Genomic DNA, 13328 nt, shown 5'->3' with positions numbered 1-13328 from the left:
TAAAAAGAATGTAAACATAGGAGGCACACAGTGGCGTAGCTAGGGTGGGGGGAGGGGGGAAATTTGAAAATACCCCTGCCCCCTTTTAAAGGGGCCCAAATAAGTGCTTTTTCAATTAAGTAAATTAAATATTACGCAAAATGCAGCGGCCCCCAAAGATGTCAAGCCCCCTGGCCCCCAAACGATGGAAATTCCTAGCTACGCCCCTAGAGGCACAACAGAGATTTGGCTGCATTGAAATGTTTCAGTAAAATTCCAAAACTGTGGTCGAAATTGGAATTATGTTTTAGCTTTTCAGTAAACCTACATGATTAACCTAGATTGAGTGCGTAACAAAGTTAATGAATAAGGAAAGAAATAGACTGGATGTAGCAAATAGAGGAGACCTTCGCCTTGCCTTGGCTAATTTAAAGCTTGAAATTTCTAATATTGTCAGACTACGGAGGCACAAGGTTCCCATTAGCTTAATTTCATTTTGTAGTGAATTCGCAATAATAATATGTATATTAAAAAATAAAACTAAATTTACAATTAAACCTAAAAATTTAAAAGGAGACTATTCTTAGGATTTGAAAGAAAGTCTTTACAATTAATTTTTTTGTGTAATCACTGCAAATCATTTGAAATAATTTTTGCATAATGATATTATTGGCTGTTTTTGTCTTTAATTACGAAGATTACGGCTGAGTCCACATAACTACGCAAACCCAACAGCGACCTACATATTTTCCCTAATTTTATGCAGACAAAGCCTTTGTATGCTGGCTTTTCTTTGAGTATCAAATGTTCGTCCCGCAGTTTTTGTAAGAGCTCTCGAACTGTTTCTCTCAGAGGCTATCTGCTGCCAGAGAATGCTGCCAGGTACTTTCCTCTATGCCAGTGAGAGCGAAATGGCGCCTGAATAAATCTTTATAGCGCTCACGGGGGAGGGGGGCACCTCTGTAACTCCGTCCTCCTCAAAGATCGTCAGTCATAGGCCAAGGAGTTCACAACAATCGCCTTTCACAAGTGGTCGTCTCCCGGGGTAAGTGTTATTGGCAGCATAACAATTAATAGATAGATGATATTTTGTTCAAATTTGCCTTCTCACGCTTCTATATAACTGTTTTTCTTAGAGGGGGGGGGCGCTTGAGGATTTTTTTAAAGAAAAAATTCGAAAAGAGGGCGGTAGGCCAAAAAAGGTTGAAGACTACTGCTCTAGACAGATCCAACGTGCTAAAAATCTTTGCATTTTTTAGCTTAGTAAACATTTCTTCTGCTTGTGGCATTGGAAATGGATCAAATTGTGTGACTTTATTCAACTGTCGATAATCCACACACAATCTTAAGTTGCCACAGTTTTTTTTAACAAGCACGACTGGTGCAGCCCATGGTGAACTAGATGGTTCTATCACTCCCAGTGTTAGTAGCTCATCAATTTCCTTCTGTAATGCTTCTCTATGGTGTAATATTGTGGCAGTTTATATTTGGAACTTTGCCAGTTAACTTGATGTCATTTTCTATAATATTTGTTTTACCGGGTAAATCCGTAGAAATATTCTTATAATCCTCAATTAGTACCTTGATTTCTTTAGCTCTTTCAATAAAAACTCCATCCACCATGACATCCTTCCATGTTTGCCTACTTTCTGTTGCCACTGTCTCTATTGATCTAAACTTTTCCTCTGTCTCCGTTTCTTCCGTCACACAGGCACTCATTGTCATTGTCATCCTTACTCCTTTCTTCACTTCTTTGTCTTGGTGTAAACTCTTTTAACAAATCCACATGAAATATTTTTAACATCGAATCAATGTCTATTTCATAATCCATATCGCTAATTTTCCTTGCTACTTTGTATGGTCCCAGCCAATTTGTGCCCAAAGCATTATTGTTATCCTTATGTGAGACCAAAACATCTTGTCCTACCTCTAATTCCGTCATTTTTCTATGTTCATTCACTCTGGAATGTGTTAATTCATTTCTCTCTAGCATCTGTCTATCCGCTTCTTCACATGCCTTTATAATCTGATTTCTAGTTGTTTCTGTCACAATATCATAACTGTCATTAGTTACTACATGATCCTGTGGGATTATCAAATCTTTTAATATTGTCATTGGACCTCGTGGATTTCCTCCATAAATCATTTGAAATGGTGAAAACCCTGTTGTTTCATTACGACTCTCCCTGTATGCAAATAGTATTGACGGTATTGCCATATCCCACTCTTTGGGTTTATCATCCATTACTTTAGATAATGCTTTCTTTAGATTGACATTAAAACGTTCACAAGTGCTCTGTGGATAATACGAGGTTGTAAACCTTTGCTGGATCCCAAACATGTTCAAGAATGTTGTAGCCAATTGACAGTTGAATTGAGTGCCCCTATCTGCCAATATTTCTTTAGGAAATCCAAATCTTGTAAACAACGTATATAATGCTTGTACTATGTCTCTGGCTTCAATTCGTTTGAGTGGGATAGCTTCCGGCCATCTGGAGCACACGTCTATCACAGATAGGATATAACGGTGACCCCTATTTGATACCACTGGCATTGGACCGATTAAATCATTCGCTATTTTACTAAATGGTCTATCTGGTACATCCACCCTTTGTAATGGTGCTTTTATGTTTCTTGCTCCTTCTCTAGAACATAGTTGGCACGAAGTCACATAACTTTTTATGTCCTTACTAATTGATGGCCAATACAAATTCTGAAATATTCTTTGTTTCGTTTTGTGTAGTCCCAGATGTCCCGTGTATGCTATATCGTGTCCATTTTCCATTACAAGCTGCCTGAATTCTCTGGGTACCACAAACTGGATTACTTTTTTTCCATGCCATTCAATCTCTCTAACAAGAGTTCCTCTTTCTACATAGAATCTTTCTCCTCTACCTCCTTTCTTTGCTAGTTGGCGTAACTCTGGATAATTTTTTTGTTTTGTGATAAATTTTTCTTTTTTAAATCCTATGTCTTTGATTTCAATTGTTTCTGTGTTTTCATGTTGTTCTTCATCTTGCTATTTTCCCTTAGTTGATAACTCGAACAACTTTGCTAAATCTCCTTCCTCTACATCTTTACTACAGGATCGAGTAGTGGCCATTCCACAACAATGTTTCAAACTTCTATCTCATTTTCCGTGCACTTCTTTATGTTTGGTATATTGCCAATAATCAAATCAATTTGATCATGGTCTATAACACATGCCTCTACGATCCCTGTATAGTACGGTGTTTTAATGTTCACTCGGGCCACGGGTAATCGAACTGTTTTACCATCAAACATAATACAAGAGTTGTTTTTTCCAGTATACTCATGATCTTCAACCAATTTTCGGTTTATTCCAACAATAGTGCTCCTCCCTTATCGTTCTTGCGGCCTTATTTCCTACAAATGTTTGAAAACAATCTAGACTTCCCGAACTCGACAATAGCGACAAACTTTGATCTCTTCCATTTCTTCTGCCGTCATATCTTCCCTGTCTAATTCCTTGGTATCGCCCTCTGTAGCTATTATACTGGCCTTGTCTACTATCTATTTGGCTCCTTCCTTGTCATCTAAACCTATTCTGTCCTTCATATCTAAATCTTCTATTGTTGCTATAACTGTCTTGTGTTTCTCTAGCTCTATTAAATGCTACTATTTCTTCAATATCGCTTCCTCTGTTTAACTTTTTTTCAGGATGTGCCACTTTGTAAGCCCTTATTAATTTTACAATCTCATCTACAGATTTTGGCTTTCTCTCCAGCAGGAATATTTTTAGTTCGTCCTGACTCTCATAAATGACTTTATCCGGCATAAGAAATACCTTTAGTCCATCAAACGTCTTCTCTATTTTTGATGACTCTGTCCCATTGTCAAAGTAGCTATTCATCTTGTCTAAAAATTTTTGGGGATCCTCGTTGGTTTCAATGGTGCAATTAACATATTGTTGACGATAAAACGCCTCAGTTTTTCAAAATGGTCGTAGTAATTGCTCCTTTACTATTTGGTAATTATTCTGATTCATGCAAATCTTTGACGGTACCTCCGCTGCAAATGACTTCGATAACAAAAATGTCGATTTATCTTCAGGAAAAGCCAATTCTTTCATTTCAATTTCAAACTTCTTTAAGAAAATATCTATGTCTATTTTATTCTCATCAAACATTGTACCTTTATATTTTGCCAATTTATTTCCAGACACGTCATTTTTCTTTCCAGTACCTTCTTCTTTAGCTTTTTCTTTATTTATTGCCAACTTTTATTTCTCTATGGCTAACCTTTCTTTCTCCATAGCTAGCTTCTCTTTCTCAATTTCTTTATCCGTAACTTATACTCTTTACTGATAGCCAACTTCTCTTTCTCTATTTCTTTATCCATTGCTAATTATCTTTATCAATAGTTAACTTCTCTTTCTCTCTTTCTTTTTCCATGGCTAACTTCTCTTTCTCTCTTTCTTTTTCCATGGCTAACTTCTCTTTCTTTATTTCCTTTTCCTTGACTAGTTTCTCTTCTTCCTGCTGGTATAACTGCCAAAGCTAGTGTATATTCTCCGCCGGTGATATAAATCTTTCGTTGTTTGTCTATATGCCGTAGTCAGTGTATATCCGTTGGTCCTAACTGGGCACTGTTCTCCACCGTGGTCAACATTCACTAGTGTTGCCCACAGCAGTGCTAATAATCGTACAAATTTCCATCACTATTGAATGTTAAAGGTTAGTGTTGAGAACTATGACCAGCTAGAATAATCAACATGTACTTCAGCAGCCACTCACATGATTTTTTATATATTTTTTTTTCAATAAATTCATAGCACATCTAAATACAGTGGGTAATCCCTGACGTTTTCACATTGGTGAATGTAGAGAATGGGCCGTCATAATAATTATAATGATATAAATCTAGATTTAAATGTTAATCCAATGGATTAATTCAGCAATAATGTTTTTAGTTAAGTTTCAACTAAAGATTTATGTTTACCAGTGAGTCTAGTACATGGTTTTAGAGATTTAGATGCCGCTAACTCTATCAATCTTAATAGATCTAGATATCTAGAGATTTTGTTACACTTTGTTGTACTAGTAATACCTCAGTAGACAGGAATTAGATACCGATATAACGCAGGTCTCGCCTTTTCCGTTGGGCGCCACTTGTTACGACACAAGACTCTTCGAAATAATAATACACTCTCATGTTATTACTCTATAATACTTTAATATTACAACAAGTCATGTAAATACGAACATTTCATTTCCCTTCCTGTCAATTTCTCCCGGCTTCCCCTTTTAAACAACCTTCCATTCATTACACAAATTCGTACCATTATTCATGCACACCGTGCTGCGCTACGATCGTAACAATGGCTTTCAAGTGAACGTAATACAACCTAAACGAACATTCCTTCTCGCACTCTCTATAATCTTCTCTGCTGCTGCTGGAAACAGGGCAGGACATGCGCGATGCATATATTGTCTCAATGTATAAAAACAAAAAACGGCGTTTTTGCAACAATTATAAAGATATCATTCTTTTAAGCATAGTTGGCAAAATATTCTCTAGAGTGTTGATCTGACATTATCAGTAGAAGTTACATTTCCAAACTAAAAATAGGATACCCTTCGTAACTACTTGAAGTTTATTAAGTGCTTTCATGAGGAAACTGAATGAACATTAAAACTTAATAGAGCCTAGTTAGAACCATTTGGTAATTAGCAGCGGTGTCTAATAATTATGTGTGTGCTAATATGTTTATATTACGTCATTATTCGTTATGAGTGTTTCTGTGAAAAGTACATGCAAGGATATGACGTATTAGAATAATCGTGTCAATGTCTTATTTTATCAACACGACGTCTCAGTTAATTAATTTTCAAGTTAAAGTGTCTACAAGAATTTAATCTCTGTGAGAACAAAACATGGTGTAAGGATGAATTAAAAATTGGGAACAGAAACGGCTAGTAGTAATTAAAGTACTGCTTTCAGAAGTGACTAGATCTAGAAGTATTTTTGCTGGTCTAAGACGTGGTAGATCTAGATCTGACGGGCTAGTAAAGCGCTGGTATCAAATAGTGATTACTAAATTACTATAAAGTACATTTTATTCGTATCAGTAAGTGTCATTAGCTCATTGTTAATTTGTTTTAGATATATATATATATATATAAGTATTGCTAAACAGCGTTATGTTTACGACCTGTGTAAAAAAAAAGTTCGAGGAAAGGCTTCTTACTTAACATGAAAATGATCAATATGTACCTCGAACATCCTTCGCAAAATAGTAATGGCCAGGGCTGTTTCCTTCTTAATAGACTATAAATAGTGCGCTCATATCCCAAGAAAAAAATTCGTTAGCGGACATCGCACCCCATCATAAATTATTAATATTGACTTGAGCTATTCTTAATACGAAAAAAAAGACAAATAATTTGTTGAGCTCAGAATAAAAGAAGCTTCCACCATACCAACTTGTTGGATGGACACTATCACCAGAAAGAAATTTTCGGTTATACAAAACACTTTGAAATTATTAACAAAAAATTATTTCTGAAAAAAAAAATTAAGATTTAACGGATCGGGGGCGCAAATGGTAAGTTCTTTTTATCTAGAATCTCTCTCACACTTTAAGTCAGTCCCACCCACCCTTTTCTTAATTTCATTTGGTTTGAAATGCAATTTTTATATTAGTAAAAACTGTACAAGTTAGACTTAAGGAGGATGAGTTTTTAAAGCTTAGAAATGCTTAAAAATGCTTGGCTTTAAGCGCTTCCCCATCACCAACTGTTGACAAAGAGGGCAGTAAAGTTACATTTCAAAGTTTAAGTTAATAACAAAGCATTGTTACACCATTTCGTCTAAAAGTCTAACAACGGAAATGTGTTCAGGTGATGTTGTTGATTTTCAAAACGTTAGATTGTAAAATATGCAATAACTATGGAATAGATGTCATAAACAATGTGAACGAAATGTCGGGTGAAGGAGTTATCGGTGAACTCAGGTATGTTTATCAATATAACTAGAACATAACCAAGACCCCACTTTAGAAAAAAGAAGAGACGTGTACGTAATCGAAAGTGTTGCCAATATCATTGTATCGCCACTCAGACTTTTAGCTGGATACTACAGGATTCGGAAATATAACAATGTTATCATTTATTACATTGTTAATATTAACATGTCTTTGATGAGCTTATAGATACCAAGTTATGGTTCAATGTAAACCTGGCCAGACTGACGTATGAATGATTATAATATTGATAGTATAATAATGTTGCAACGTAAATCTCACTTATAATTTATTTAGAAATGCTTGCTAAGCATTAATTTATAATATTTTTAACTTATAAACAAGCTAAAAGCATATTTTCTTTTCAAAAGAAAATTAACCCTATATTTAGATGTAGAACTACGTAGCTTTTTGAACAGAACCATTAGATTTTGTAGTTGAAATATTGGTATAACATTTTTTAGAAGAGAACAAAAATGTTAACATTAAAAAATTGAAATAAAAAAATCAAGGATCGAACCCTTTATAAATACACTCTCTTGTAAATTTTACTATTAATAATGAATACATGTAAAAAAAATGGATGTATTAAAAAAACCAATCTACTTACATATTTAATTTTTAAATTTAAACTTTTGCCTTTCAGAAAAGAAAAAAAAATATTCATTGCATGTTATAAATTATTAAGATATCTGATTTTAGATATCTTTATTTTTTTTAATTCTAAACGGGACAGATGGATAAATAGACAGACGGGAGGACAGACTAACCACGTAAACATAATAGCATTCATTCCCCTATGGTGGCACTAAAAACTATTCAATAGCTTTTTTAGTTATTTTTAGTGGAAACTCTATTACACTAGATTAAAAATAATAGTTTAACTTAACTTAAAGATCTCTATTTATTGAATACCTTTATTACGATTTCCAAAGCTGTTTTTAGGAAAACAAATTTCTGTATCGTCCTGGAAATGTTAAAAAAAATACATATTTGATGGAATGCTTTGTGATTTTTCTGTATAAAGAGAAACTAATTTTTTGCATGTGTCCATCACTGCAATTAGTTTATCTTAATATTTCATTGGTATTCTTTAATTAGTTGTACTTTATTTATTTAGAGTGTTTCTTTGCTTTTTAAAAACCCGACATTTTCATTGAAAGCAGTTGTCTAAATGTTGTAAACATGTAGATCAATGAGAGAGACGCTTAGTATTGTATTATTCGGCTAGTTTAAAATTGTGGAAGCTTAGTTTAAAAAATCGTATAGATTTAAAAATGATATTTAAAAAAATTATCACCTATTTCAAGATTCATAGCAATATCGGAATTATTTTAGAGCACCCACATTGATATGTATAATGTCTACTGAATTTGGATTTAAGAAAAAAAAAACTAATGTTTTATTTGTATTTTTTTTTAATTTCTCTTTTTATTTTGAGTTTTCTCTGAGCATAGTTGCATATAAAGAGTCTATTCTAATAATGTATTTTGGTCTACTAATCAAACTAAACAATGTACAGTTAATATTTTTTAATCTTGATGACATTAATATAAAATAATGCGAGGCGCTTAAAACAATAAAAAGCATACAAAAAACAAGAATCAAGAAATTACGATTAAACTGGAGTGACACAGGATTTCAAACATTAAAGTTAAAGACATTCCAGGGTAGCTTATAAATATATTTAAAACTACATAAAATCATATTTCATAAAAGTACAAAACTGTAATACAATAATATATCTTTATTTCTTATATTAAAACAAATGTGTCTCAGTTTTCTTTCTTACCTAGTTCCATTAAAATATGAAGCAGAAAGTATAATGACCCTACCTTCACATACTCCTCAGCCACATGACCGGTCAACTGTCCATCTTTATTCATCTCTATATTTCGCCTTGAAGAAAACCTTGTCTGATGAATTAAATGTAAATATTAATATAAGATGAAAATAAGTACTGAAACAAATTAATTATACATATATATTAAACATTTATTAGAGGCAGCAACAGGAGCCATTCACTTTTTTCTCTCATAAAGAATTCTTCCTGGTGCTGACTTCAATATATTTTTAATATGTATATAATATATATATATATATATATATATATATAGTGCTAATATAATGAAAGAAACAGTTTATTTTAAAAACTTATTTAAAACAATGATGAATAAATAAAACAATAATAAATAGATTTAAAAAATTATTTCTCTCATATCAATGCTAACAATAATTAATGCCATTTAAAATAATAAAATTACATTCGGTGAAGTTGTGGTTGAAATAAACATATAGCAGAATACGTTAAGGTCTTACAACTGTATAAAAAAAGATAAAATACCACGTCGTTTATTAGAGCAATACAATTGAATCTTGTTTTAATTGATGTTCTCATACCAATAAATAAAAACAATTTGCTTTTTTTGTCTTAGTATATTGTCACCAGGTTATTCTGTATAGACTTTTTGTGACATCGGATACATATTAAAATATTACATGTAGGCATTGCCAGGATGGATACTTGCACGTTTATACCTTCATGCATCTCTCGTAAATGAGGAAATAACTCTGGATGTAGCAGACACAAATAATACTTTTAATATATACAATAATAATAATGACACTACATATGAGATATGATACAATCCTCGAATAGTCAGTAATAATCCTTTTATAGAAGGACTTGACAATGGTACTAACTTTTAACGGGTACACATCTCATTTACTTTATATTAATTCTGTTGTGACTCTTATAATAACTTTCTTAAGTGAATACTTTCACGACTACCCTTAACTGAGTGTTTATACTGACTGCTATCAAATATATGGTTAACTCAAGGTTAAAAGTACTCACTTTCATAAACATGAATCTATATATATAATTCTCTTCTTTCCTCAAGAATTTTGACGAGAAGCAAGAAGTAAAGGAAAGATCACTCTCTTATAACAAGAGGGGGGGGAGAACAAGTGGGTATTCACACGTAGCTACGGATGGCTGCGCGCTGGACTGTAAAACCCTGCCCGCTCTCATCCCCCTTCGTCATGCGTGAGGTTAGGACTAAGGAGTAAACTATCTTCAACTCTGAAGCAACATCCGAAACATGTAAAACATTTTATAAAAAACATTTTACAAACACTATATAGCAGGGCAGACGTACGCACTGTGGGGCACTATTCGAAACGGATTTCGCGGGGCCAAGTTTGGGAAGGGAAGAGGACAATAAGTGAAATTTAAAAGTTTGAAATAGAAAATAAATTCGTCTATGCATTTTATTCATTCTTTACTACGTACATAATTATTTTACGAGCCCTGCGTGTAGCAAAGTCATACAGTATATCATAAAAATGATATTTCCTACATAGATCACGCAAGAATTAACAAATGTTTCAATCTATCTTTGACCTCAAGTAATTCTTCATTAGTTTGAGACGCGAAAATTTCACCTGATTCCAAAATTACAGACTAATACCGTTTTTTTTTTTGTCGCGCGTAGGATTGGCATTTTCCTTATTGAATGACACCCCTAAATGTCATTTTTTGTCTATATATTATATTCGAATGTGTTTTCTAATAATTTTAATAATTCCGGATTTTTCCAGGACATTTCAGTATATTTTGCAATTTCAGGAGATTCCAGAAGCTCCTGTTAAATCGACAGGAGGCCGAGGGAAATCTGTTATAAGTTATACAATGGTTTAATTTAATAATTTATGCAGCTAAAATTAGTGCGGGTCCTATGAAAATGCGGGGCTCACTGCGGTCGCATAAGTGCGGAGCCTAAGGCCGGCCCCGAAAAATAGCAGCGTATGGTATGCCGCCGGTCGACTAGTTGTGTATAATACTTATAATATTAGAAAAGGGTATATACTGTAAGACACCAACTTTGAGGTGGTGACATATATCATGGGCGTAGCCAAGATTTTTTTTCGGGGGTGGGGGGGGGGGGTTGGGGGGGATTCCCCCCCCCACGGAAAAAAATATATATGTGTGTGTGTGTTTAACATAATTAATCTTTATAAATTTTGACCCTTTCGGAAGAAGCTTATTAAGCCCTAGAATAGGTTCTTCCTGGAATTAGTGGAAAATTTGTACACTCCCCACCCTTGCTAGCAAGGGGGTCTGGGGGAGCTCGCAGCTCTCGCCCAGCGCGTCGAAGCCCCGCCGCCGAGCACTATTTCTGGTACTGAAAGCCAACAAAATGCATATTCTGAGGTATCTACAGTGCATTATCTTGCTATTAAAAAGTTTTATTTCAAAAACCTAATGTGCTAGTCTCACTGACTTAGACCCTCTCGCGCCGTTCGGCGCATTTTCCGGCAAGCTGTTTCCGCAACTCTTATTATGCGTAATTTATTTTGTCGGAGAACATGTCCCGCAAAACTTCATGCGACGCTCTGTCACAACCTTACTAAGGATTCGACTCCCAGTTCGGCATATGATTTCTTTTATTTAGACCCGATCTCTATGACTGACTCCTAAAATCTGTCTTAGCCATCTTTGTTGAGCCACATTTAGTGTTTTTCAATTTCGGCAGATGACTATTCACACTTTATTAATGGAGCCCAGCCACTGGTAGAAATTTGTAACCTCTCTTGGCTACGCTCTTGGTATTACATGTCTGTATTTCGCTTTAGATTTTATATCGAATAGGAAAGTTTTTTCGTCAAAATCATCTATTGAGGGGTTTTAAACTAAAAAAATCTCTGGAGTTTTTTTGTTTTCTTTTAATTCCAAACTCCATTTAGCTACGGTTATAGAATTTGGTGACTGTAGTTTGCTTTAAAATAATATTGATGTGAGAGATTTTCAACTCAAAACTCTCTGTAGGGGAATTTTAAACTCAAAACCATCTGAAGAGGTTTTAAATTTAAAAAAAAGCCATCTGGAGTAGGGGATTTAAACTCAAAACCCCTCATTAGCTTAGCTACCCTCAAAGAATTGTAGTGTGTAATTTGCTTTTTTTATATTGAAGAGGTATTTTTTAGCATCAAAACCCTCTGAAGATGGATTTAAACTGAAACCCCCCTTTGGCTACGCTCATAACATTTTGAGTGCGTAATTTGCTTTTTTTTTTAATATTGAAGAAGTATTTTTCAGCTTCAAACCCCGCTGGCAGGGGGTTTTAAACTCAAAACATCTTTGGCTACGCTCATAGATTTTACAGTGTGTAATTTGCTTTTTTTTATATTGAAGAGGTACTTTTTAGCTTCAAACCCCAACTGGAGGGGGTGGGGGTTAAACTCAAAACCCTATTGGCTACGCTGTTTTCTTGGAATCGAGGCTTCGCCCCGAACCTCACTGATGATTATTAGGTTGTAGATGTCAGGAGAATGCGTTTCTGCAGTGAAGAATGCAAGACAACGCTTTTGTAGTCGGGGCTTCGCCCCGAACCCCACTAATAAATAATGAGCTGTAGATGTCAGGAGAATGCTTTCCAGCCGTGAAAATTTCAAGAAAACGCTTTTGGCGTCGGGGCTTTGCCCCGAAACCAATAATAAGTAATGAGCTATAGATGTCAGGAAAATGCGTTTCAGCCGTGAAAATGCAAGAAAACGCTTTTGGCGTCGGGGCTTTGCCCCGAAACCAATAATAAGTAATGAGCTATAGCTGTCAGGAAAATGCGTTTCAGCCGTGAAATATGCAAGAAAACGCTTTTGGCGTCAGGGCGAAGAAGCCCCGAACCCCACTAATAAGTAATAAGCTGTAGATGTCAGGAGAATGCGTTTCAGCCGTGAAAAATGCAAGAAAACGCTTTTGGATACGGGGCTTTGCTCCGAAACAAAAATAAGTAATGAGCTGTAGATGTCAGGAACATGCGTTTCAGCCGTGAAAATTGCAAGAAAACGCTTTTGGCGTCAGGGCGAAGAAGCCCCAAACCCCACTAATAAGTAATAAGCTGTAGATGTCAGGAGAATGCGTTTCAGCCGTGAAAAATGCAAGAAAACGCTTTTGGATACGGGGCTTTGCTCCGAAACCAATAATAAGTAATGAGCTGTAGATGTCAGGAACATGCGTTTCAGCCGTGAAAAATGCAAGAATACGCTTTTGGCTTCGCCCCGAACCCAACTGAGAAAGCTTACAGCGCTCTTCCAGACCCCCAAGTTTGCATGAGAAAGGCCTCAACATGACTGTTTTTTGTTCTGTTTTTTTTCGCCGAAGATTGAGAAACAGTCTTATTTTATTTTCATATGTCGAATATATATATATATATATATATATATATATATATATATATATATATATATATATATATATATTGTTATAAACCTGGTGGTGGCACAGATGGGGGTAGTGGTGTGAGTGTAGTCAGCCGACGCAAATCGCCCCAGGCCAGCGCTAGACGAGCGGTCAACCGTGACG

General features: G+C 34.9%; 2 protein-coding genes across 2 annotated transcripts in view; one reads left to right on the top strand and one right to left on the bottom strand.

The window, feature by feature from the left end:
• Positions 1 to 13328, top strand: part of LOC106071263 (uncharacterized) — a 261624-nt gene that overhangs the window by 22852 nt on the left and 225444 nt on the right. The window lies entirely within an intron of this gene.
• Positions 1 to 13328, bottom strand: part of LOC129927686 (uncharacterized) — a 28470-nt gene that overhangs the window by 8939 nt on the left and 6203 nt on the right. Inside the window, exons 2-3 of the mRNA XM_056037834.1 lie at positions 8800 to 8880; positions 7880 to 7931 (exon numbers count right to left, since the gene is read on the bottom strand). Of these exons, the coding sequence (XP_055893809.1) occupies positions 7880 to 7931; positions 8800 to 8850 (103 nt within the window). The 5' untranslated portion in view covers positions 8851 to 8880. The remainder of the gene's footprint in view (positions 1 to 7879; positions 7932 to 8799; positions 8881 to 13328) is intronic.

The sequence above is a fragment of the Biomphalaria glabrata genome, chromosome 8 (genome assembly GCF_947242115.1).
Source record: "Biomphalaria glabrata chromosome 8, xgBioGlab47.1, whole genome shotgun sequence".
In the NCBI taxonomy this organism is placed as follows: domain Eukaryota; kingdom Metazoa; phylum Mollusca; class Gastropoda; family Planorbidae; genus Biomphalaria; species Biomphalaria glabrata.
Note: the sequence above shows the minus strand (reverse complement) of the source record. Positions and strands in the feature narration are given on the sequence as shown.